Source organism: Rhinolophus hipposideros, assembly GCF_964194185.1.
Source record: "Rhinolophus hipposideros genome assembly, chromosome: 8".
Lineage (NCBI taxonomy): Eukaryota > Metazoa > Chordata > Mammalia > Chiroptera > Rhinolophidae > Rhinolophus > Rhinolophus hipposideros.
Window position 1 is genome coordinate 57,786,402 of NC_138054.1, and position 26,274 is coordinate 57,812,675.

The window sequence follows — 26,274 nt, forward strand, 5'->3', positions numbered from 1 at the left end:
TGCTGGAAGGTGCCCAATAAAAGCAGTAGAGAAAGCTTTCTGAGCAAGCCGAGTGGGAAGTCCCGTCTGTGCCCCATCTCTCTCCGCTCTCTCTCTCTCTCTTTCCCTCACCCCCACCCGCCATTAGCTACAGACGCGTGTGAGCTGAGTGCCCAGCCCAATGGAGGCTGTGAGTACCTGTGCCTTCCTGCTCCTCAGATTTCCAGCCACTCTCCCAAGTACACCTGTGCCTGTCCTGACACAATGTGGCTGGGCCCAGACATGAAGAGGTGTTACCGAGGTAAGTGGCCCTACCAGGAGGGGTAGCTTTGGGCCATGCCAGACCCTAACCCACTGAAATCCTCCCTTGACTTCTGGGATACTGTTTGCTCCTGATTTGCCTCCATCTGCTCTGGCTACATATTTCCTTTGCAAGCTCCTCTTCTTTACCTTCCTTGAATGCTGGTATCCCCCAGGGTCCTTCCAAGCTTTCTCTTCTCACTCCCAAGAAAAATGCACATATACAGACAATATTTCAAATTCAGTTTCAGGGGCTTTCTGGAACCCCTGAAGGCCTCAAATTAAGAACCCTTGATCCCCATAGCTTTAGTTACTGTTTATATGGAGGTGACTGTAAGCTTACCTATTTCTCACCTAGAACTTAACACTACATAAAAGCCCTTTCGTGATATGATTCGGACTAATCATATTTAACCGTATAAATTTATATTCATTCCCCCGTCTTGATGCAGGGCGAAAGTCTTTTGTTTGAGCATAAGTCTGCTGCATCATTTATGATTTCCAGATCCAACTGTTTAAACTGGAGTGAGAATTTAAACCTAATGGTGTAACGATATGTGTATGAAATCCTTCTAGATTTATATGATTCCCCCTCCTCCCAGACTTTAACAGTGGTCTTGCCCACACCTAATTCCATCACACTGTTTTAATGACTCATCTTTATCACATCAACGTACATTATAAAGACAGGCATAGTGCTTGGGATTCAGCTAAAGATCATAGCCATTCAGGAGGATTAGGGAAGTCTTCACAGAGGTGGCATTTGAGCCGAGCCATCAGGATGTGTTCATGAGTATAATCCATAGAGGCAACAATTTAGGCACTAAAGCAGCAAAATTCTCTGTCCAAGTGACCTCCATGGTATTTCCCCTCCAGCACCTCAATCTACCTCAACTACAACGTCAGCCTCTACTACGACGAGGACAGCTGATGCCACAAGAGCCCCGGGGACCACCATCCACAGCCCCACCTACCAGAACCACAGCACAGAGAAACCAAGCCTGGCAGCTGCGGTCCCAAGCTCAGTTAATGTCCCCAGGGCTTCTTCCAGCATCAGCCCGTCTACTTCAAGCCCTGTAACCAGCAACCACTCCCAGCATTGTAAGGAAATGCGTTCTGCCTTTTTTCATGATCTGGGAAGCCAAGATGGGGGGATAAGTGGGAAGGAGAGATCATACCAGAGCTGAATACTGGATATCTCTGAGGAGGAAGCAGAGGGAGGTAGAGTGCCCATATAGGAGTCTTCGGGGCCCCTAACTTCCAGAGGGTCTCGAGGGACTCTACTTACCGTGTCTGAGCCTCACAATCCTCACCTACAAAGTGGAGCAATGATAACCCTTCCCCTACTTGCTTCACAAGATTGCCATGAGAGGCAAAGGAGGTGGTATAAATGGCAGTGGTCACACGCAGCCTCTGCTGACTCTGGGTGTGTCTGTGTGCCACCTGTTACTAACACGTCTACCCTCAGAAACTTCAAAAGCTCTGGTCTCAGTTCTCAGCACCCTTGGTAGCTTCCTCAGAAAGTAATATCCACAACTAGTCTGCTTGTGCGTCTTTCCAAACCCTGGGGTGAAAGTAATTAAGTTCACCACTTATTAAATCATCAGGAGCAGTAATTGTCACTGCTAGATATGTTCTATCTCATTAACCAGCAAATACCTTTCTAATTGAGTTACCTGCCAACGGGAGTTCATTTCAGAGGATAAACTTTCCCATACACACACATGGCCCAGAAACTAAGCAGCTTGGCAGCACCTTTCTGATTGGGCCTGTCCTGCCAGCAGAAGCTGGATTATCTGAGTTGAGCGCTTACCCTGAAGTTCGGAGAGGCAGGGGGAACGCGTGTGAATTCCAGTTCTCCTCATATGGGGCAGCGCCTCTGACCAGGAGTCTCCCTACCACCGGGAGCGTGCTCTGGGCTTTCATATCATTGCTCAGTGTTTGCTCAGAGAAGACAATGGCATTGTAAGCACTGCAGCTCTTTTCTTCCTTAGTAATGTGGTCCCCTTAGGGTAACTTGGAGAAACAGACACACTGAGAGATGGCATCTGGACCACTGCCAGGGAGCAATCATCTCCTCTCTTGGAGCAAATGTGGATGATAGCTTCTCTTCACCCTCAGAGGGCTATCATGAGGATCCAAGGGGAAAATGCCTTCTCATCTACAAAGTGCTGTACAAATGTTACAATGAAGATGGTTGTAAGGATGAAAAAGATGGCACAACATACTTTTTAAAAACTACCTTCCAAGTACTTTTCAGTTTAGAATGTGATTTTATATACCTTATTTTATTTAGGTCTCACAACACCCCCTACCCCACTCCCTACCCTCTTTGAACTAGACAAGGCTGTGTCGGACACTAAGTAAGCATTTTACATGAATCGTCTCATTTAATCTTCACAGTATCCCTAGGAGGTAGGTAATGTCGTGATCCCGATTTTAAATATAAAGAAATATAATGTTTATAATATATAACAACTTGCCCAAGGTCAAACAAGTAGGGTGTAGTAGAACTGGATTTGAACCCAAGAAGTCTGACCCAGGAGCCTGTGCTCTTGATTCCACTACACAATACTGCGTCCGATTTCAGTACATATTTGAAAATAAACTGATAACGTAGATGGACAGACAGACTGCAACAGACCACGAGAAACAAGAGACATCATTCTGCAAATGTTTGCATTTTGCAGATGGGAATGAAGGCGGCAAGATGGGCTCAACTGTCACTGCTGCTGTCCTTGGGATCGTCGTGCCCATGGGTGAGTGTGGCCCCAAGTCACTGGGGAGAAAAGAGAGAGCCTGCCCCAGGGTCTGGGGAAAGCTGGAAGGATAGAGCCCCGAGCACGCGGACCTGTCCCACTGGCTTTTCTTTCTGCCCTGGCAGACTTCCCGCCCACCCCCCAGTCCTGATTTAATTTCTTAGCTTGGCACACGAGTCCGTGTAGGACCTGGCCCCCAGCACCAGGCACATGCATCCCACATTACCCCGCGTTCCCCCGCTGCACGTCAGCCACGTGAAGCTGACGGGAGGCTCCATGTGGCCAAGGCTGGTGTCTCTCGCTCCCCCCTCTCTCCAACTCTTAGCTGTTTCTGGCACATGGTAGGAAATAAACATTTCTGATTCATTTTCAACACTTATCAAGCAGCTACAGTGTGCCAGACTCTGTGTGGTAAAGAGAGGGAAGGGGGTTAAAAATGGGTAAGACACGCTTCCTGTCCTCCAAAAATGTATGGTCTTGTTGGAGACACACATAACACAGATAATTTGATTATGACATGGCAAATGCTGAAATGAAGCCAGATGTGGTTTAATGGAAGTGCTGAGGAGCACTTAACTCAGAACTGGGAGAGAAGGTAAGTGGGCAGGGAAGGTGTCCCAGTGGAAATGACATTTGAACTGGGTCAACCAAGTGAAGAAGCAGCGAGGGCAACCCAAGCAGTGAAGACAGCATGAAGAAAGCCAGTAACGGGCAGTGGCGTGGGAGGTGTTCCAGAATATAACATTTAGTTAAACCTCACAGAGAACCCTGGGGCTGATTCATTCTCTCCCACACCCACATTCACATGGTATCCTGTACATCCTGTCTCTTATGCCCGTCTCATCTGTTGGCGGGATCTTTGAATTATGGTCGTCCATTCATAGGTATAGCTCCCTTACTTGCTTTGCCTGCTTATCCTGGGAATCCCCAGTGTGGTGGTTAGTGAGTGAAGGTTTTAAGAACTTCTACAGTGTGCAGGGGACTATGCCAAGTGCCGAGGATCCAGGGAAGAAAAAGATAAAAGACTTTAAGAGCTTTCAGTCTTTAATCAGACTTGGTCATTAAAAAAGTGATAGAAGAAAAGTGTTATTACATATTATAATGTGCTGTAACAGAGGCACAAAGCTCTGTGGAGGAGAAGCCATAGTACTTCTGGAGAAGACGGCTTTTGAATTAGCCTTGAAAGGCTTCAGCAGTAAAGAGGATGGTGAGACTATTCCAGGCTTATTTTGTGTGGAGTGAGTAGAAAATACTGACATTGTTTAGTGAAAGAGAAATCAACCCCTTCCTGACATCCGCTCTATAGAAGGGCATGCGTGTGCTGTTTCCCTGGTGTAATCAAATTTTTTTTAAGTTCTGCTAATCTGAGGCGTAAAAAATGAGTATTCTTTCTCTGATTTTTCCCTGTGAGGTGCAGTATATTTTCATAATATTGCCCATTTACATTTCATCCTTAATGAATTGCCTATTTATAGTCTTTTCTCATTTTTCTATTGGTTCTTTGTCTTATTCTTACTTATTTATAGAAATATTTATACATAATGGATGTTAAACCTTTGTAACACACAATTTCCCCCATACTGCCACTTGAAATTTGTTTATGGTATCTTTTGCCATGCATCAATTTAAATTTTTTAAGTATGAGATTTGTTAAATTTTTGTGTTATGATTTCTGGGTATCTTGGTCAGGAAGGTCTGCCACACTCTAAATTATTAAAATATCTCCCTACATATTTTTCTATTTTAAACTTTTTTAGTATTTAGATATTAATCCATTTAGAGTTTATTTTAGAGTATGGTGTGAGGTAGAGATTTAACTATTTTTTTCCTACATGCCTGTCTAGTTTTCCCAAGACCGTCCATCCTTTCCTTCTGACTTAATTATCATCTTTATTATAAACTACATGCCTACTCGTAAACATACTTTGATCTGCTTCTAGGCTGTTTATCCTCTTCCACTAATTATCTGTGTATTCCTATATACTAGAAGCACAATTTTGTGATAAGTTTTAAAGTACAATGGGGCATTATTATTCTTGCAACATTTGCCTAGCTATTTTTATTCAATTTCTCTTCTAGATGAACTTCAGAATCTTCTCGTTAACTCTATAAAAATTATGATGAAATCTTATTCTTTGGATATATAAATTGATGTGGAGATAATTTATATTTTTACAATATTAAAGCTTCCCATCAAGGAACATGACATGTCTATTTATTTGAGCCTTCTTTTATGTTCTTCAATAGAATTTTATAGATCATATAGGACTTGCCTATTTCCTATAAGGTTATCCCAGGTTTTTTATAATTTTTGTTGAGCTATTATGAATATGTTCTTATTCCATTCCATTTTCTAATTAGTTATTGCTGTTTAATATATTTTTTTCCTGTGGATTGTTGATGAACTAAAATCACTTCTAAAAGTTTTTCATCTGCTTTTCTAAGTTTCCCAAACATACAACTTCTGTTAAGAGTAACAGTTTCGTGTTGCCCTTTCCCGTATGTGTACCCGTCGATCCTTTATCTGGTCTTACTGCATAGCTAGATCTTCGCAACAATAAACAGTAGCAGTGACAACAAGCATCCTTGCTTTGTTTTTGTCTTTAGTGGGTATCAATGATTATAATTAATTACTATAATCTTACCCAAGTAGAAACCCCCTGTATAGTATCCTGGATAGCTGTTATCCAGCCTCCACGTGAATGCTCAGGATGACTGCTTAATATCTTATGAAACTGCTTGCCCCATTTTTGCCCAGCTCTGTTTGAAAACTTCCTCATTCATTCATTCATATATCATTTATTCTAACTCAGAGCCTATGTTTTCCTGTTCTGTCTTTTTCTAGAGATGCTCCTCTTCTTGCAGAGCCCCTCCAATTTAGGGAGAGAATAGTTTTCTTAGGGAAATCCAGGGAAGCAGCAGCATTAGGGCAAAGGTGTGGTGAAGAAATTCACTCAATCACTCAACGCACGTTACTGAGCACCCACTCAGTGCAAGGCACTGAGCACAGAGAGAGAAAGAAGACCCAGTCCCTGGCCTCAAAGAGCTTAGTCTTACTGGGGGCACACATATATAAAGTATGATACCGTGGCCTGGGAACACGTGGGAGGGAGCAGCTGACTCTACCTCGGGAAGTTGAACAAGACTTCCCGTTTGAGCTAGATCTTCAAGGATGAGTAGTTAACGAAGAGAGATGGGAAGAGGGTCTCCAAGCAGCAGAAAAAGAACATGCAGAAACAGAGCCTGAGGAGCAGGACAGGAGAATTAGAGAGGTGGCCAGATTCACTGACCTCTGAGCAATGGCTGGAGCCCGCTGGAGGTCCAATGTAACCTGTCCCTTCCTCCAGCGGTAATAGCCCTTCTGTGCATGAGTGGCTACCTGATCTGGAGAAACTGGAAGCGGAAGAACACCAAAAGCATGAATTTTGACAACCCAGTGTACAGGAAAACAACGGAAGAGGAGGACGAAGATGAGCTGCACATAGGGAGGACTGCGCAGATTGGCCATGTCTATCCTGCAGTAAGTACTCCTTGCCAGAAGAATTCCTTTCCTCCCTTTCTCCTTTCCTTCCTTCCTTCCTTCCTTCCTCCCTTGCGTCCTGCCTTCCTTCAAACATATCAAGAACCTACCATGTGCCAGGCACTGCTCTAGGCCCTGGGGACACAGAAATGCTGGGCCAGGGAGTTGGGATAGAAGGGTATCAGGACCATCTTGTACCTAGAAGCTCTTCCTGGCAGTAAAGATGCCAAATTTTCGTTCTGCTGAGTAAGTTCTCAGAACCTTTGGCCTGGAAAGGTAACTGTGGCCATTCAATTCAAATGTATTCATTTCAACAAACACTGTATGCTGATTATGAGCGAAGCACCACATTAGAAATCAACTGTTCAGAAGCAAGGAAGGAATGCAGTTGCTGCCGAGGGCTGGCGGGAGTTAGAGATAGTCACTTCGTATTGAATAGCTGTGCAAAGTGCCATGATGGAAGCTCAGAAGTCCCCTCTTCTAGGAAGCTTTCCCTGACTTTCTTTGTTCTCCCACAGCCTCTCTCCATCACAGCACCTGTCACACTCTAGTCAACTTGTCTTTTTACTCATTGGTCTTCCCACTAGATGGTGAGCTCCTTGAGGGTAGGACTATCTGATTACTCTGTTTCCCTGGTGCCTAGCATAGCAAAACTCTCTCCCAGTAAATATTTGTTGAACAAATGCTATGAAAACATCAATCAGGGAGCTGTTAATTCTGTTTGGGAAATTTGGCAGGGAATACCTCACAGAGGAGGCGGCAGATGAACTGTGTCCTTGCAAGATTAATAGTTTTCCAGGTAGAGGAGGAGGAAAGTGGCATTCCAGAGGAAGCATGTGCAGAGGCTGAGAGGCACACTGGGGGAACAAGGAGCACATGTGGCTGAAGCAGGTGTCGTGCATGTACAGCAGAGTCAGGAGGCTGAGTGTAACCTCATAGGTCATCCAGTCCATCCCTGTCAGGCAATCAGCAGCTTTGATCGCCCACTGTGGGCAGAGCCCTGTCTTGGGGAGACCAGAGAACTGGAAGACCCAACCCCTGCCCTCAAGGAGCTTTTTGTCTTGCCGGGGGAACCAAGGTCACAGCTGCACCAACTCCCGAAGAACCCTCTTTCCGAGCTGCCTGTCGTCAAGTGCAAGGTAGGGCAGTGCCACTCTGAGGCTGAGGGGCTGATGAGTGAGGGTGTGAACCCAGGCAGTACAGCCAATCCTAGGAGCCATTCTGGTTCTGGAAGGCTGCAAACTATAAGCAGGGTATCGGGGCAAAGAGAAAAGATGGTTAGTTGCAGATCAAGGAAATGGCATGTGAAAGAAATGATTAAGTACGGGGCAGGGCAGACAAAATTGCTGCTGAAGCAAACTGTTCATGAAGGGGAGATATGGGAAATGAGGCTGAGCAAGTGAGGAGGACTGACAGATGGCTTTGAGGATCTTTAGCCTCGGCCAATCCAAGCCAACAGTTGCTTGACCAATTTTTAAAGATTAGAGAGGGCACAGTGGAAGAAATGCTGAGCTTGGAGTAAGGAGATGACTCCCAGTTCCACTATTCCACAGCCCTGTGATCTCAGTCACTTCTCTCTGCTCATTTTTATTTGTAAAATGTGAATAATAACCCCCGTTCTGTCTGCCTCAAGATTATAAAGTTCAAGTGAGACAGCACATGTGAGAGTGTGCTTTGTGAGTTATAAAGCACTCCACACATGTAAAGTGGCATTGTTTCCAGAGAAGGAAATAACCATTCAGGAGTTTTTCCTAATGAATCTAGGCCCAAGGAATAAGCTCCTGCCAGTTGCAGAGAATAGAGTAGGAGAGTGAGGAAATCAGCCTTCAGTGAGAACCTACTATATATTAGACAGCACTCGGTGTTTTAGATACATTTTCTCATTTAGTCTTTACAATAACCTTATAAAGTTAGCATTATTGGCCCCATTTTGCAGATGAGGAAACTGAGACTCAGAGAAATTAAATAATGCCTACGATCACAACTAGAAAGTGGCAGAAACAGGACTCAAACTTGAATGTGTATGTACACAAAACCCCACATCCTTTCCATTATATCACAGGGTAAATAGCCTTGAAGCTCTGGAAATCAGTATTCTCAACAACCTGTTCTCTCTCCTGTCCTTTTCTCAGTAGCTCCACTGTCACTTCTGGGACCTACCCTGGGCCTAGAGATCTGTCTTGGAGAGAGTGAGAGGTTAACCGCAGTAGAACAAGATAGTTTCAAATATCTACCGTGTTTCCCCGAAATAAGACCTAGCCGGACCATTAGTTCTAATGTATTTTTTGGAGCAAAAATTAATATAAAACCCGGTCTTATATTAATATAAGGTCTTAGTTTACTATAATAGAAGACCGGGTCTTATATTAATTTTTGCTCCAAAAGACACATTAGAGCTGATGGTCCGGCTAGGTCTTATTTTCAGGGAAACAGTATGCTAGTAGAGCAAAGCCATGGTATTCATGCAAATCCACAAATAACCAAAAGTTGCTTTGAAAGGCAGTGGAGTTACTTTTTATTGTATGTAGAATGTCCAAAGATGGAAAATGCTAGTCTGGTTGTATTTTATGCTGGTTAGCTTGATCTAAAATACTCTGGACTCCATGTGCGTTTGGTACTATATAAGCACTCTACATACATTATCTCATTTGATTTCCCAACCACCCTATGAGGTAGGCCTATTATTCCCATTTGACAGATGATAAAACCAAGGCTCAGAAAGGTGAAGTGGTTAGCCCAAATTCACATAGCTGTGAGAAAGATATTGAAACACTGAGGTGTGTCCAAAGAAAGGTATCCAGGTAATGGAAGAGTGGGAAATAAGATTACATCAGGACCACGTGGGGGAAAGCTAGATGTGTAGCCTGGAGGAAAAAACACTCAGAAGGAAGGGAAAGAACTCAAAAACTGTGTGCAAATTTCAAGTGTTACCTGTGTAGAACTTTCTTGAGTCTAAGAGATAGGTTCAAGGAACATCAGAAGACATAAAGAAACAGATTTCATGTCAATATAAAAAAGAATTTAAGCCCATTGTCTACCTGCTCAGGGTTTAATGGGCTCACCATCTAGTGGTCAGCACAGAGGGAGTCTAATGACTAGAATGTAGGGGTGAGGGAAAGAGGGATTGAATTTCATTGACCCGCATTGCCCTCTAATTCTGTATAATCAGTTCGGAGGAGTGTAGCAGGTTACCTTCCTAATTATGACCAACGTGCAAGAAACAGGTAGCTAATAGCCTGGGATTAAGCATTTACCAAAGCTAACCCACTAAAGTTGAGCAAACTTAAAATCCTATAAGAAAAGATTAAGAAAGTTTAGATTTCTATAGCCCTCTTTTACAAAGAAGCAGAACAGAAGGATGGAAAAAGCTAAAGCTCTGGATTCACACAGATCTGGGTTCAAACTGTAGTTTACTCACTTGCTATGTGATCCAGGGCACATGTTTTAAGCTCATTGAGTCTCAATTTTCTCATCTGTAAAATATATATGATAAACCCATCTCTCGGGGTACTTTGAATATTCCATGAGCTCTAATATCTGTAACCTAGGAGAATGTCTGGTACCTATGGATACTCAATAAATAGCTCCTCTGGTCTAATCATGATTTCTTTGCTCTGTCTCCCCAGCGAGTGGCATTAAGCCTTGAAGATGATGGACTGCCCTGAGGATGGGACCATTCCCTTCGTGCCTCATGGAAATGGGTTCCATGCACTACACTCTCTGGATGGTGTGTGCTTGGATGGAAGGGTTTCTGTTTATGGGTCTGTGTGAGTGAATGCTCGCGCGCGTATATGTGTGATTTTTTTTTTTAATTTATGTTGCGGAAAGGTAACCACAAAGTTATGATGAACTGCAAACATCCAAAGGATGTGAGAGCTTTTATATGTATAATGTTTTATACACTTTTTAACTGGTTGCACTACCCATGAGGAATTCATGGAATGGCTACTGCTGAGTGACTAACATGATGTACATAACCAAATGGGGCCGATGGTACAGTAGCTTACTCATCATTTTAAAACTATATTTACAGAGATTATTTGGTTTTGGGGGGATTTTTTAGGTTTTGGAGTTTTGAGGTTTTTTTGTAAATAAAATCATTATGCTTTGTGGCTATCCATCAACATAAAAAAAAGAAAAAACCACTTCGACTCCCTCCCCCATTTAGATTATTTATTAACATATTTCAAAAATAAGATTAGTTCTATAAATAATTTAGAAACATGAGAGTATTTATTTTTGGTATGATTGGCCCACCACATGGACTCTGTATATGTTTATGTCTGCATGAGTGTGAGAGAAAAATCTAGAGAAGAGGCGCACCTATGGCTGTTCGAATATATAAAGATAAATATATTTTAAAATAATCCACGAGGGGTATCAGTTGTTTTCAGAGAAGCTTTTGGAAATTTGGCTCGGAAAGCAGATACCATGGTTTGTGCAAACATGTATTAGAAGAGAATCTTCTCCACCTGTGGCTATTCCTGGGACCCCAGTCAGTCAGGAAAAGCCTTTTAGCTCACCCATGGCTGCTTTGACTCCTACATGGGCTCTCTGTTCTGTGGCAAAGGCCAGTGTACAGACTACACAGTGCCAGAAGTTCTCGAGTGCTCAGGTGAGAACATACCTGAACCTTCGCTACTCCTCATTTTAAAGTTCAGCATTTCGAGTAACTTCATTTTCCTTCAGGACACTTGTGTTGAATTCATTAAGGTTGCTCTGAAGCACCCTTGAGGGTGCCTTCCTTACTTATAGAGAGCTAAGTGGAGATGTTTCCAGAACAGCCCAAATTTACTGTAGGGACTGGCTGAGGATAAGGACAGTGGAACCGGTTTTGTTACATCTCCATTTCTCCCTTCCCCTTACTCTCTACCATTTCGTTTAGGTGGGGAAAAGTAAGACAGAGGTTTGTTACCATAATGTTCATATGAATGAAACTAATTTTTGGATTAAGTCAGAATAAGTGGCCACACCTAAAGTCCTAGTTGAGGGAGAAATGGCATACGCAATATCATAGTACATTGGATATATATGTCCACACAGGGATTTGGTTACTGCTTTGTAAATAAAAGGAAAAACTCTAGGTATATGTATAGATTATTTTTTTTTTCACTGTGGACACTTTCTTTGCTTTCCCTCGACCTTGAGGGAGGTAAGGAGAAGTGCTCTTTTCTCTTTGTGGGGTCTACCATTGAAAACATAATCCTACAATCCCAGAAGGAATTCAGTCCCTGCTGACTCTCATCCAACGTGTGGTCTTTTCTTAATTCTGCTGTTCTGCTCCTTCACTGCCACTGGACAACCAGGGACAAAGTGTGACACGTAAGTGTTTGGCTTAAGTAGGAGAAGAGGACATATATCTAACCTTAACATATCTGGAACTTGACACATTTAAGCAAATTCTTCCCACCTATGCCCCAGCTGCCCACAACTCAGTGAAGCTTGGATGTCTCACCAGCTTGCTACCCTTTGAATTTCCAGGAAGACATTCTGGAGATCTATCACCGAGTTCCTAGGACCTTTCTCTACATCATTCACGGTCTCCTAACTTTTGAGAAAACTGTGTTCTGGAGCCTGGCCACTGTACTTTGCATAAACAAGCAATTTCCTCATGATATGTATGTCCTGAAACATTCACCGAGAGAGTAAATGCAATTGACCTAGAATGACCATTACCAAACAGAATTTTAAAACTGGGTGGCCAACTCCTATGGAGCTTAATCACTTACTATTATTCTTTCAAGAATGGAAAGTAAAATTATTTTTGACTGAAGGAAAACTGATGAAAGTGAAACACTGAAATTTACCTAAAACAAGCAATGTTCTCTATAACCTGCCTCCAAAGACATAGAATTTCCTGGGGAAATGATAATAGTGACTAATGCATACTATCTAAACTTTCTGTCAGATCCTGGCCTTCACAGAAGAAAACAATAAAGGGGGTCAGGATGATTCAGCCTGAGATTCCAAAATGATGATGAACCACAACTTCTAAGAGACACCCATGATTTCTGAACAAGCTACAACTGCAGTTTGAAAGAGGCAGCTATGGGAGCAACCTACAAAAAACAAAGTTGTGGAGCACTCACGTGTTGGATGGCAGTAAATGAGATGAAATCTAAAGAGTTGGATCCATCCTCCCTCTAATCCTGGAGGCATTTGAGCCTCATTCTGAGGTTTAGTTGTATTTCTGTTGCCTTTTGCCCCTGTGCTGTCATATGACTACAGTCATTAACGGGTCACAGTCATTGGACTATAGAGCTGGAAGGAAGCTTAGAAATGATGCCAGGAGGGCAGGAAATTTATCAGACATATTTTTCTCTATTTAAAAGAAACTGGTCCCTGTCCTTTTCCTCCCTTTCCTTCTCCAGGAGACTACGTTGGGCTGCCTGATCACTGTACCAAACCTGCTATCTATCTTTCCAATGGAATTATGAAGGCCCTGGCAGAAATGGCCTTTCAGAAACAGAGAAAACTAAAATTTTATTTATTTACTTTTGATAGCATGGTTATTTATAAAATAGATGGAGGTAACCTGTAACCTTGGAATGAGATTAGATTTAAATTTGTGGCAAAAAGTACTATTGATCCCTCCAATTCTCTCTTTGTGATTGCAGTATATTAATTCACTGAAACCATTTTCTAGATACCAACTAAGTGTCAGGCACTACAGATGTACAGGTCAATCAAACATTTTTTGTCTTTATGGAGCGCATAATAGCAATAGAGAAAGACATGTGGAAACATAAAAAAGAATAGATTCTTTTCAGAGTATTGTTAAGATACAAAGAGATCATTTCTACCCAAGAAGATGAGGAATGGGGACCATTCCAAGACCATCTTCTACCAAGAAGATGAGGAGAAGTGACCTTAGGCTAAGTCTTAAAAATTAAGTAGGGGTGTCCAAGCTGCTTCAGGCAGAGGAGACACAGTCGCATGGAACAGCATGGGGACTTTAAGGAAGTGCATGTAATTCATTAGAAGGAACAAAAAGCTCAAGAGAGACTTAGCAAGAAATGAGGCTCAATGAAAAGACAGGTTCAATTAAGCACTTTATAGAACACTTCTATTTAATTTCTGACTCAAATAAGCAAACATTTCTTGGTCATTTATTGTGTACGAGGCACCGAGTGCATCATGAAAACTTCATCAGGATGTGTTGCCAGCACTTTGCAGACTTGGCATTCTGCAGCCTCAAGCTTTCCAGTGGCCAAAGGGAAATCATGACTGCTTTTCATATATTAGAGTTGAAGTTTTTTGATATGGTCAGTAACAACTAATATAAGGGCCGTGGGATTTTCACAGAAGCATTCCACGTTGTCAGGAGCCTCAGATTTTCTCAACAGTGAGAAAGAAAACTGGAAATTTTGAAGACATGAGTCTACAGAGGTAACCCCAGCACTGTCCAGTCAGGCGCTGGTGGGAATGGGGAGAGGGCACAGGAAGGTGAGCCTCCCCACCTCACTCCCTACCTTTAGCCACACACTCGTCATTTCACGGAATATAAATGGTTAGCAGTTAAAACATTTCAGAGTAAATTATTTACTTTCCCATCGATGCATGAAGATAGAGGATTGCAGTTTTCTCACACTGTATTTTTAGGGTATTGGGGATATTCAGGATATGGAGAACTTAGAGGTAGAAGAATTATAGCTTCAAATTTTCAGTTAATAATTCAGGAAGCTCTTTTCATTCAAGCTATGCACCATGTGCATATTCAAAAATCAGCAGAAACCCTCTGTATTTGCAACACTTTGTGCTATAAAAAGTAATTTTAAAAAGAACCACCTGTATATGTATATATAGATATATTTAAAGACATGAAGGTTTTGATACTTTTTTACAAAAATTACAAGAGAAAACAAATACCTGTACAAACCATGTGTTTTAAAATAGCATTTTGTTCTATACAAGCTGTTGTTAATTTGGGGGTGAAGTACTGGTCTGCAAACTCCATCACACTGTACCCCAATGAATTTTCCTTGTTTGTTCCCCCCCACCCCCCCGCACACACACACACACCCAAATTACCATATTTGATGTAACAGGAAAACAGGCATGTCAGAATGTTGGCTCACACTAACCATTTCTGATCTTTTTGTCTCATCATTCCGAGTTCCGTTAGCTTCTATACTCAGTCCCCTTTGCAGTCTGGTTTCTCTTCCGGAGGCAAAGGGTGGTGTGTTGCATCTCACTAGCTGTACTGACGTCATCTTGGTGAACTGAAAACCAAGTGTGGACATGTGTAAAATCAGTGCACTGTTTCTAGAGAGACATTAAATTCATTTTTTAAAATCTGAAAGTGGTGTTTCATTGTGATGCTTTAATGAGGGGGGAGTGAACAATCATTGGTTGAGTCCTTAGTGTGGACCTAGTGTTATTCTACATAAATTACCTTAGTGTTCATCAACAAATCTGTGAAATAAATACTGTCAACATTATCATTCCCATTTTATAGATAAGGGAATGGGTGTAGGAACTGCCCAAAGTCAGTTATGTTTAGTGCCCCCAAAGTACATGTAGCACACAGCGCTCATGAAATGTGGCATTCTCTGCCTAGATTTTCCTTCTCTGCCTCTCTCTCTGGGCTAACTCCTGTTTGCCCTTCAGTACTCTGCTTAGGCCTGCTCCTCCAGGAAGCATTCTCTCTCAGACCCAGACCTAACTCATAGGGAAGGTAATTATGCTTCCACAACAAATTTGGCCTACTTGTATTCCAATACTTCTGCCCTGCTTCTCACCCCCATGCCACTGAGGTTGCTTTTTACCAAGGTCAGCCAAGAGCTCACTGATCATAAATAGTGTAAATGCTTTCACCCCTTACCTTCCTAGACCTTGCAAGGAGTATTTAACACTGTTGGCACTCCTTTCTTAGGATACTCTTACTTTGGCTTACATGACACCATACTCCTATTTTTCCTCCTACCTCTCTGGCCACATCTTAATCTCCTTTGCCCACCCCTTAAATTATGGTATTCCAGCTCAAATCCATCCATTTTTATATCTCCATTGCTACTATTGGAGTACATACAGATCACCGTCATGGATTATCACCATCATAGGTTAACAACTAATCTGAATTTCATACTTCTAATCTTTCCATTTTCCAATCCAATCTACAACATTGTAGCCACAGTAATCTTTCTAGAATACATTAGGTCATGCCACCACCCCCCCTTTTATTTTCCTGCTTTAAAGCCCTTCATCTGTTTCCTTTGTATTAAAATCCAATACCTTTGGGTTTTAGCCCAAACTCCTTAATATGGCTTGTAAGATCCTCATGATTTGGCTTCTGCCCCTTTCCTACCTCATTCCGTATTCTAATCACAGTTCTGGGCCCCCTGGAACATTTCCTTCAGAAGACTTCCCTTAGGCCCCTAGACTGGATTAGGAGCCACTCCCTGTGCTTCCATAGTATTTCGTGCTAACCCTGTTTATAACCTTGATCCCTACATTATAATTGCTTGTATGCTCAATTGCCTCGTCTGCAAGCTCTACAAAGGTCTGTTTTATTCACCATTGTACTCCCAGCACGTGACACACAGATTACAATGCAGTACCCCAGGGTTTTAGCCCCAACTCCTTAATATGTCTTATAAGGTCCTTCACGATTACCTGATGTCTCTATATGCTTGACTCCAGCTACCACCTCAAGGTTTGTATAAGGATTGAAGGAACAAGCACTTGTCAATGGGCTCAGCTTCGGGGCTGACATTTATTAGGTGCTTAAGACCTGGCGATTCCTTTCACTTCTTTATACAATTCCCTGTTACCACCTATATCCAGGATTTTTAAAAAATAAAATGCCTTAACGGTTTTGTGGTAATTTACAGTTTGTATTTTCCAATTTCCAAAACATTGTTTCTTACCCTTGAAACAGTTCTGCCAGGTATAGAACAAGCTCATTTTAAAGATAAGAAACCTGAAGTCCAAAAAGTTCAACAAGTTCACCTTTGATCACAGTGAATCACTATCACACAAAGGATTATTTTAACACGTCTCAAGGGATTTTCTTTTTTTTTTTACACCCCCCATCACACCCACTTTACACTCTACCAGTGCTTTTTCTGGGAGAAAATGAACAATGGCAAGACGAGGAATGAGAATCGGCCTGTAGGCCTGAATACAAAAATAGTATCCAGTTATAGTTGCCGGGTCCCAACAATGACGCCATCTCGGCACTGTCTCTGGAACCAGCTCCATTCCCCTCTGGCTGGAACTTAGGTGAGCTACAGCAGGGCGCTAGTCATTAGGCTTTTGATTTTGCCTAATCGAGAAGCAAAAACTTCCCACAGCCAGAAAGCCTTCACAGAGGTCAACCAGTTTGGCCTGAAGAGACGAGAACCTCTTGGGCAGGTCTCAAGCCTCACTCATCCCCGGAGCTTTGCAAAAAAAAAAAAAAAAAAAAAAAAACGAAAACAAACAAACAAACAAAAAACCCCAAACCCCCAAAACAAACAAAAACCCAAAACCACCCAGGTCCAGGTCCACTGCGAGACCTTGATTTACTTGGTTCGGGGTGCGGCCCAGGCATCAGCATTTGGCAGACGCTCCGAGGTGACTGTATGGTGCAGCCAGGGCCGAGGAACCCCTGCTGGATAAGCAGTGCACAGATGTCTGGGCAGCGGGAGGTCCAACATTCCAGTTACCTCCTACCCGGGGCACGCGCTTCAGAGACCAGTGAGGCCGAACGGGAACGGCAGAAACAAACGGTAGAGGGAACAGGAGGAATACACGCGGGCAAGCTCCGACCAGAGAGACGGCAGAGGTCTCCACTGTGGGTTCGGGAAAGGCATCTCTCGCCAGCCCAGCGCGGTCAGAGCCAACTTCAGACAGACGCACTATATATAGGGCGCCGCGTTCCCCTGTGAGAACGGCTCCTTCAACCCCATCTTACTGTTGAGATGACCTCGGTCCAGAGACGGCGAGGCGCCTTGTGCGACTCACACAAGTCCTTCGAATGGAAGTTGAGCCTGAAGGGACGCACGACTCCGGGTGTTTAACCCAAGGTCTTGACGCGAGGTCTACAGACGCCTCACCGAAGACCTGAAACCCTCCGTGGCTTGGCTTTCGGCCTCACTCCTAGGAGGACGCCGGCGGGAACATCTCCGCCTCGTTTCCGCCTCGGGCTGCGGGAACGTGGCTGCACTGACCCCTCCACCGAGTGAGAAGAACCTTGTTTCCGCGGGGAGAGACCCGGCAGCCTCATCCCACAGCCCGGCTTGGGCGCCTTCGCTGCCGGCGAGAGCGTTGGCGTGACGTCACTTCCGGGCGCCGCCGGAAACGTCAGTGTTGGGCGCGTATGGTGGCGGGGTGGCTTGGTATTCAAGTTTGGTCTCGGTTACCTGTTGCGAGCCATGGAGAGTGACTTTTATCTGCGTTACTACGTGGGTCACAAGGGCAAGTTCGGCCACGAATTCCTGGAATTTGAGTTCCGACCCGACGGTGAGCGCGGCCTCCAGTGCCCCGGGAGCTGGGAGGAGGCCTGGGGGGAGGCCGGTGGGGAGCCCGGGCGTCCGGAATGTGTGGGGGATTCGAGGAACGTGATACTTGTGCGGCGCGGGTCTGGAGGGAACACTCCTGTGCGCTTCCTGTCCATGTGGACCGACTTCTGTTTAGTGACGTTTGTGACCAGCGTGCTTCATTCAGCAAACGCTGATTGAACGGCCACTTTGTGCTAGGCTGTGTTTCACTATCTGGGATACAGGTGTGAATGACAGATAAGCTTCCTCTCTCGTGGAACTTGTACTACTATTGTGGGGAGAGAAATCGTAAACAAAAACGGAGTCCAGATAGTGATCTGAAAATAAAACAAAACGATGGAATTGCTGGTGGGCTGCTTTTAGATAGAGTGGCCATTGGAGAGCTCTCTGAAGAGGGGATATTTGAACTGAGCCCTGATTGACAAGAAGGAGCCACCCTTATGAGGCTCAGAAGGAAGAGCATTCTAGGCAGAGGGAGTAACAAGTGTCAAGGCGGTAGGGCAGGGATGAACTAGCCATTTTTCAGGTGACCAATATGGTTGAGAGTAGTGACCTCTGGGGAGAATAGTAGGAGATGATGTGGGATAAGTAGGCAGGGTCACACCATGTAGGTCTTTATAGGCCATGGTGAAGAGTTTCGATTTTATTCTAAGTGCAGCAGGAAGCAACCGGAAAGTTAAGCAGAGAAGAGATGTGATCTGCGCTGGAGAAAGTATGCTAATTAGTGGGTGCAGAATAGGCAAGAGTGGAAACAGGGCTATTATTAAGAGACAGTTAACAATTGTCCAGACAAAAGCGATGTTGGTTGGGTGGTGAAAGTGGAGAGAAAGATTTAGGGTACTGTTGGAGGCCGAACCAATAGGACTTTGTCAATTATATGATTTAGGGAGGGGCCACAGTGGTGAAGGAAAAGGAATAAAAAATGACGGGAAACTCCCACTAAATGGGGGCACAAAGATGAATCTGACAAGCTGCATTTTGTGAAGGAGATAGATTTTTAAACAACGATAAGACAGTATTTTAGGTGTTGTGGTAGAAAGAAACAGAAGGGACGCTGGGAGCAGAAAGAAGGCATCTAATCTAGCCTGAGTGTTCAGAGGAGGCATAAAATAACTTGGGGACGGGGATGTCAGTGTTTAGTGGCTGTAGGAGTTGTTTAGGCAGATGAGAATCAAGAAGGCATTTTGGACCGCATTTAAGGCAAAGAGAATGAAAACCAAAAAGTGCATGGGATGTTTCAGGCAGAAACCAAGTAGTCCGATTAACTCCAGCTATGTGAGAGAGGACTATTGCAGGAGTGAGCCTGGAAAGGCAGGCAGCGGGCTCAGCTTAGCAGTACGCCATGTTAATTTGGATTTTATCAAAAAGGCAGTGGGGAGCTACTGTCCGTATCACAGTATTAGGAGTAACCTAATGAGATCTGTCTGTTACTACATCAGTTTGTCCACTGTAGGGAGAATGAACTGAAAGGAGAGACTTGAGGCAGAGAAACAGTGCAGGGCATCAGTTAGTTTGGCCCTTTTTACATGTGTGCCTTCTATTCTATGGGGAAAAAAATCACCTCTTTTGTTTCTTTGTATCTTCTCCTTCACACCCACCATATACCCAAATTAGCCTGTTGAATGCACATATGCACAAAGGGCGTTATAAACCAAATGTGCTAAATAATAAAACAAAAACTTTTCCATCACAGGAATAGATCAGAATATTGCACAGTCACATGGTAATATATGTAAACAGTATTTTACAGTTTTCAAAAGACTTTCACAACTCATTTGAGCCTCTGGAGGCTCTGTGTGTAGGTAAGTTACCAGTTACTCTCTCTGTTTTCAGCTGAGATATGACTTCCCTGTCACAAGAGTCTGCCTATGTTCTTCTATCACATCTGAGCTACCTTTGGCAAGAACTGTAATTCATTGTCAGCTATATTTTTGGCTGTGAGGCTATTTTATAGCCTGAAGTGAAGAACTGAAAAAATTGTTACTGTTGAAACACCAAAGGTGTAAATAGTAAATCTGGGCCAGCCGGGTGGCTCAAGCGCCGTGCTCCTAACACCGAGGTCGCCCGTTTGATTCCCACATGGGCCAGTGAGCTGCACCCTCCACAGCCAAGATTGTGAACAACGGCTCTCCCTGGAGCTGGGCTGCCATGGCTGCTGGAGGTTGGCTTGGGCTGCTGTGGGCTGTCAAGAGCAGCCGGTGGCCAGTGTGAGTGGCCGGCAGCCATCATGAGCGGCCGGCAGCCAGCAAGAGCTGCCATGAGCTGCTGTGAGAGACTGACCAACAACCCGCAACTGACTGCCTCAGCCGGGGGAGCACAAGGCTCATAATCCCAGCATGGGCCAGGGATCCGTGTCCTATACAACTAGACTGTGAACAACGGCTTGAACCGGAGTTGGGGGGGGGGGGCAGAAAAAGGGGGGGAAAAGTAAATCTGTTAGACACTTGAGGGGAAAGTTAGGATACATTTTAAGCAACAGCTGATTCTCTTAGTAGGCTAATGATGTTTTATTCGTGTTTCTATTATACATTGAATTTGTTTTTTGCCCCTCATAGGGAAACTGAGATATGCCAACAACAGCAATTACAAAAATGATGTCATGATCAGAAAAGAGGTAATGAGTTTTCTGAGAGCCTTTCATTCACTACAACTTAGCCTTTTGTCTTGTTTTTGTTCTTTCTGGGAGTAGTATTGAAAGATAAAGAATAGGGAAGTATAGAGTTTGTAGACAGCTTCTAAAGTTTTTCTCAAATCTACTTTTCATTTATATTTTGTTTCACAATGCTGAATCAATTACTGGTAATCATTTGATGTCTTGCAAATCTCGGTTTGAACCCTGAACTAGTCACATGAAGTAGTCATGTGACCTTGGGCAAATTCCCTGGCTGAACTTGATTAGTCTCAGTTTATCTGCAGAAACAAATAGTAATAAAACCTACCCCCCACTCACATAAAGTGTTTGGTATGTTCCCTGGTACAAAGCACTCAGAGGAACTCTTTAATTTGCATTTGAATGGGGGAAAGGGAACATGGGGAAGCAGTTAACACTATTGAATGTATGTCAGATGTCAGGTCTGGCACTAGATATTTTATGTACATGATCTTATTTACCCTGATTGTAAGCCTGTGTGATGGGTGGTATTATATACCCTTTACAGGTAAGACAGTGAAAGCCCAGATATTACCATATTTGGCCATGTATAATGCACTCCTGTGTATAATGCGCTCCTGTATGTAATGCGCACCCATGTTTTTGGCCCAAACTTTTAAGGAAAAAAATCTATCGTTTTAATTTTTTAATTCAAATTTTAATTGTATATATTTAGATACTTGTTTTTTTATATTATAAAATAATTTTAGCCTTTATTTTTTAACTTATTATGATATGAGAAATTTTATGTAACAAATAATTACTAAACATAAGAACAGATACAAGGTATAAGAAATTTTATGTACCGGTAACAAATTTATGATATTTACACATCATAGAAGGCCAAGAACTCTTCGTAGTTCAACAAAACCAATTAGCGTAGTCAAGGGTATTGTTTTGTATACAGATATCATTATTGATTTCTAGAGTTACACTTTTAACTCATAATCATAAATAAAAGAATGAAAAACATTTGTATAGATAAGGAATTAGAACTACCCGTGTATTACTTGCATCCTTATTTTTCCCTTACAAACTTGGGCAAATAAGTGCACATTATACAAGACAAAATATGGTAATTATGGGACTTGTTCAGTCACACCTGCTCGTAAGACAGCAGGAATTCAAACCTATGCCTGCCTTTGTCAAGTCCATGTACTCCATTTTGGTGGAATTTCCACCACATCTGTAATTTCATCAAACTATTCTTAACAGTCAACAAATTTTCATACTATATTTAATTAGCAGTTTTATGTTTACCCACACCTGTCAGCATCCTCACTTTTTTTTTTAACATAAACTTATATGTAAAATGTATTTTAAAGGCTATGTCTCTGCTCTTCAGAAGCATGTCGTCTAGTTACGAATAACCAGGGTTACTCGCAGACCTTTTGTTTTGGATTTGGGTGTGAGTTGGGTATGTAGGCAAGGAGAAGGTCCATGTGAACAGGATGTGCCAAGAAGTAGAAACAACTAGTAGGGGGCTGAGGTGTAAGTCATTGGGCACCGCTGACTTTGCCCTCTTCTTCAGCATGTTGAAATCAAGCCTGAATGTCTTCCCATTTACAGAGGTGCCAGAGAAGTAAGTTTTCAGGAGCAGTATTTTTTTTTTTTTTATCTTTCATCACTGTCTGAATCAGAACCCTGCTTAGGGATACAACTTAAATTCTGTTTTTTAATTTGCTTTCAGGCTTATGTACATAAAAGTGTGATGGAGGAGCTGAAGAGAATAATTGATGACAGTGAAATTACCAAAGAGGATGATGCTTTGTGGCCTCCTCCTGACCGAGTGGGCCGGCAGGTGAATGTTTTAGCAACTATCCACAATGTAGAAGTCTTACAAATAAGAACTTTACTGCCGTCCATTTAACATTCAATCCACTTGTGTGTGTGCATGCTCATGCATGTTATGGAGGCCTACACAAAGGAGATTACCAAGGTCTAAGGAAGCAGTAATCCCAGAGAGAGGAACAAAGAGAGCAAGTGGTGCTGCTGACCACGTAGGGCTCAGCCCTGAATTTCTTCTTGTGATCCCCTCCCCATCTTCGCAGAGTTTTTGCTGTCCACCTCACTAATTACTATTATGGACAAAGCATTGTGAGCATACAAAGACAAATAGAACATAGTTATTTCAATAGTCTACTGGAAGGAAAATCATGCAAACAACTTAAGTATATGAACTACTTCTCTCAACCTCAATTGCTTCCTTCTGAATTCAGACTTCTAATTGATTTCCTTGTTTCTCCTCTTGTACAGTCCATTTTTTTTATCCTGAAGCCAGAGTAATCTTTTAAAATGTAAATTTGTTTATGTACAGCAGGTCCTCGAATAACATCATTCCTTTAATGTGGTTTCCTTACAATATTGATGATATGCCATAGGAACTTAACTCTTGTTTATATCCATTAGCCTATGATAAAATTGGTTTTGTTATACTGCATCGTTTCGCTTAAAGTCACAGAACCTATCGATAGTGTTAAGTGAGGACTTACTATATTCCACCGATTTTAAACTCTCCAGTGGCTTCCCACTGCATTTAAAATCCATACTCCCACCTTATCTTCTACCATTCTCACAATCTCTGGCTGTGTCCAACCTCATTGGCCTTATTTCTGTTCCTCAGATATACCTAAGTTGTTCTTAGTTTAGGACCTTTGTATTTGCTACATGCTGCCTGGAATATTCTGTCCAAGACTGTCTTTATTATTGAGGTCTTCATGTCACTTCTTCATTGATGTCTTGCCTGTCCATCAAATCTAAAAATGCCCTTCCCCTTCATTAATAAAAAAAAAATATTTTGTCTTCATAGCATTTATCATTGTCTAAAATTGTCCTATGTTGCCCAGAAAGGTTAGATTCTTGGTATTTATAAAACACAGATTTCTACATGTTACTCCACACTGTTTACAACAAAAACTCATACAAAACAACTATGTAATTTTTTCCAAATTCCAGAAATGGTGGAACCTTATGGATACAACTTACTCTGAGTATGAACTATTCAAGGGCTAAACCAGTATTTATCTCTTTGTTTCCAGTACCCAGTACAGTTTAGTGCTCAGAGTGAACTGGTCTTATGTATTGTAGAGTTTGTGATTTGGCAGGTGATGAACCTTCCTCCTGTGCTTAATGAAAACTCCAGTTCAGTTTGACTTCGTTTTATTTTAATGTTTCTAGGAGCTTGAAATCGTCATTGGAGATGAACACATTTCTTTCACAACGTCAAAAATTGGTTCCCTTATTGATGTCAATCAATCCAAGTAAGAACATGATCCTTATATCCAGATGTGTTTCTTTTGCAGCCGATTGATATGAAACCCTTAACCAAACTGGGACCATTATGGTAAGGTCTGGTACAAAGGGGCCAGCTTTGTCCCTCTCATTGGAGAGAGACTCTAAATTATTTTCAAGGGCTTACTCCCATTGCTTTTGGTGTTTTATTCAGCTGTTGCTAATAAGAATTTCTCACTGACACACACACAGAGTAATGCCATAGGAGCAGCCAAAGTTAGTAAGAATCTGGTCAGAACAGAAAAATGAAATAATGCCAAAACAAGTACATGAGATAAACTGTGGAGCCACTAAGTCTGAACACCTTCTTCAGTGTTAGTCATTCAGATGAGCACTGGAAATTGTTTAGAATATAAATTTAAAAATTGGTGTTGTCAGTAGGGCAAATCATAAAGCTGAGACATGAATCGTATGCGCAGAGTCGTCAGAATTTGGCAGCCCCTTTCACTCTTGTGTTTTGAGAATTTGGGATTAGGTATGCCTCACTTTTAGTATATGTTGGGCATACTTGTCCTTTGGACAGTCTCGTTATGCCGTAGTAATCTTCAGCCTCTTAGTCCTGCTTAGTACTACTACTTAAAAAAAAAATTTATTTTTCCTAATTCTGAAAGTAATGCATGCTCATTATAGAAAATACAGGAAACAGAAAAATAGAAAGGGAGAAATCACCCAGAAACCAATCAGTTAGACAACTCTTAATATCTTGAAGTATTTGTCTTTTTCAGTGCAGTAAAAGATAGTTCTTTAAAGGCACAAAAAATACTGAGATCAACAATCTGTTACTTTAATGATTTTTTTCACTTAATGTAAGCATTTCCCCATTTACAAAAACCTGAACATTTTAAATGACTCCATGATATTCCATTTTAATATATAGCACATAGCTTTTTCCTTCTCTTTGGACTCTTAGTTGTTTTCAGTTTTAATTCTGTAAATACCTTTATGAGTAATATTTTGGTATAATCTGAGTTATTAAATGGTATTGTCTTGCCAGTTTTTCTCGACTTTTTAAACATTGTTTTTCTCTTGCATTTTAGGGATCCAGAAGGCTTACGAGTATTTTATTATCTTGTCCAGGATCTGAAGTGTCTGGTCTTCAGTCTAATTGGATTACACTTCAAGATTAAGCCAATCTAGATTAAACATTAGTATGGACACAAGGGGTTGGGGGTGGGAATAGCTGTTTTTAATTACCATTATCAGGAAATTTTTGTGTATATTAGCGCAATATTTTTTTTATAAATTTTAAATGATTGTCTTTAATAAATGCATAACAAAATGTAATTTTATTGTTTTATAAAGATCTGAACGTGTGAACTCTTCTCACTTTTTAAAACACTAACATCCTATGTAACTTAGTCAGCTCTGTACATTTAAATAATTTACAAGAAATAAGAAAATAGAGAAACATGTTTAAAAACTACAGTGGGAATCCCATCAGCAATATCCAGAGGAAACTGCAGGGCAAGTGATCTGGTTTCTTCAGTAAATTACAAACATAAAACAGAAATGGAGCAGAAATCTATAAAGATTTGAGATATGTAATCAGTACAGAGTTTGGATCCTATTTGGATCATGAGTCAGAAAGTTTTAAATTATTAATAACATCGTGGAAACTTGAACACAGGATATTTGATACTGAAGTACTATTAATTTTTTAGATGTAAAATATTGTGGTTGAATTTTTCCCCCAGCTTTATTGAGATGTAATCGAGGTTGGGTTTTTTTAAATCGTCTTTTATAGATACATCTGTAGCTATTTCAGTATGGGAGAAAATACTTCGATTTAATATATTTTAAGAGATAAAATGCCTAGTCTCAAAAGTTTTCCAGTACGTTGTAAAATCAGAATACCAACAGCCATTAAATACTAACACCTAATTGGTACAGATAGTGTGGGAATTTGTTAAGCAGCTACATCTGTAGATACTTTTTCTTGCTGCTGAATTGCATGGCTTCCTTAGTGAAGTAAATTGCTGGCTGAAGATTGCACATAAAAGGAACTGGGCCTTATTTAATGTCTCCTCTGACTGAGGCAAAGTGAGTGGGCTAAAGCTCCCATCCCTGAAGACAGGCCAGCGTGGGACCCCTAGGGCAGTGTGTGTGGACACGTGTACACGCGTACGCGCGCACACACACACACCACTACCCCCCATCCCCCACCCCCCTCCTTCAAGATACCAGGGCAGCAGGTTAGGTGCAGACCTGGGACCTGAGCTGTCAGGGTTCCTGAGTCCAGTGCACACCCTTCTACAGAAGGGTACTCCCACGTTGGTGGTAGATTATCAACAG

General features: G+C 42.1%; 2 protein-coding genes and 1 long non-coding RNA gene across 16 annotated transcripts in view; 2 read left to right on the forward strand and 1 right to left on the reverse strand.

The window, feature by feature from the left end:
• Window positions 1–14,646, forward strand: part of LRP8 (LDL receptor related protein 8) — a 72,383-nt gene extending 57,737 nt beyond the window's left edge. For 9 of the 13 annotated variants that reach the window (XM_081056774.1, XM_081056771.1, XM_081056776.1 and 6 more), the window contains 6 exons: window positions 128–280; window positions 1,156–1,380; window positions 2,970–3,038; window positions 6,386–6,558; window positions 7,521–7,697; window positions 10,185–14,646. In XM_081056774.1, coding sequence (XP_080912900.1) covers window positions 128–280; window positions 1,156–1,380; window positions 2,970–3,038; window positions 6,386–6,558; window positions 7,521–7,697; window positions 10,185–10,223 — 836 coding nt within the window. In that variant the 3' untranslated portion in view covers window positions 10,224–14,646. The remainder of the gene's footprint in view (window positions 1–127; window positions 281–1,155; window positions 1,381–2,969; window positions 3,039–6,385; window positions 6,559–7,520; window positions 7,698–10,184) is intronic. The other 4 variants (XM_081056778.1, XM_081056780.1, XM_081056773.1 and 1 more) reach the window with 1 other exon arrangement.
• On the reverse strand, window positions 911–17,807 carry LOC308501095. Of its 2 annotated transcripts, none has more exons than XR_013993825.1 (3): window positions 17,058–17,807; window positions 14,643–14,780; window positions 911–2,450 (listed from the first exon to the last, which is right to left on the reverse strand). It is a non-coding gene; the product is annotated as an uncharacterized lncRNA (long non-coding RNA). The 2 variants fall into 2 exon arrangements; XR_013993826.1 differs by having other exon boundaries at window positions 17,068–17,801.
• On the forward strand, window positions 17,291–25,913 carry MAGOH (mago homolog, exon junction complex subunit). The gene is made up of 5 exons (XM_081056784.1): window positions 17,291–18,003; window positions 20,597–20,655; window positions 22,382–22,492; window positions 23,869–23,951; window positions 25,020–25,913. Exons 1-5 carry the CDS (start codon window positions 17,916–17,918, stop codon window positions 25,117–25,119), a joined length of 441 nt encoding a protein of 146 aa, XP_080912910.1. The 5' UTR covers window positions 17,291–17,915; the 3' UTR covers window positions 25,120–25,913.
• The last annotated feature ends 361 nt before the right edge of the window (window positions 25,914–26,274 follow it).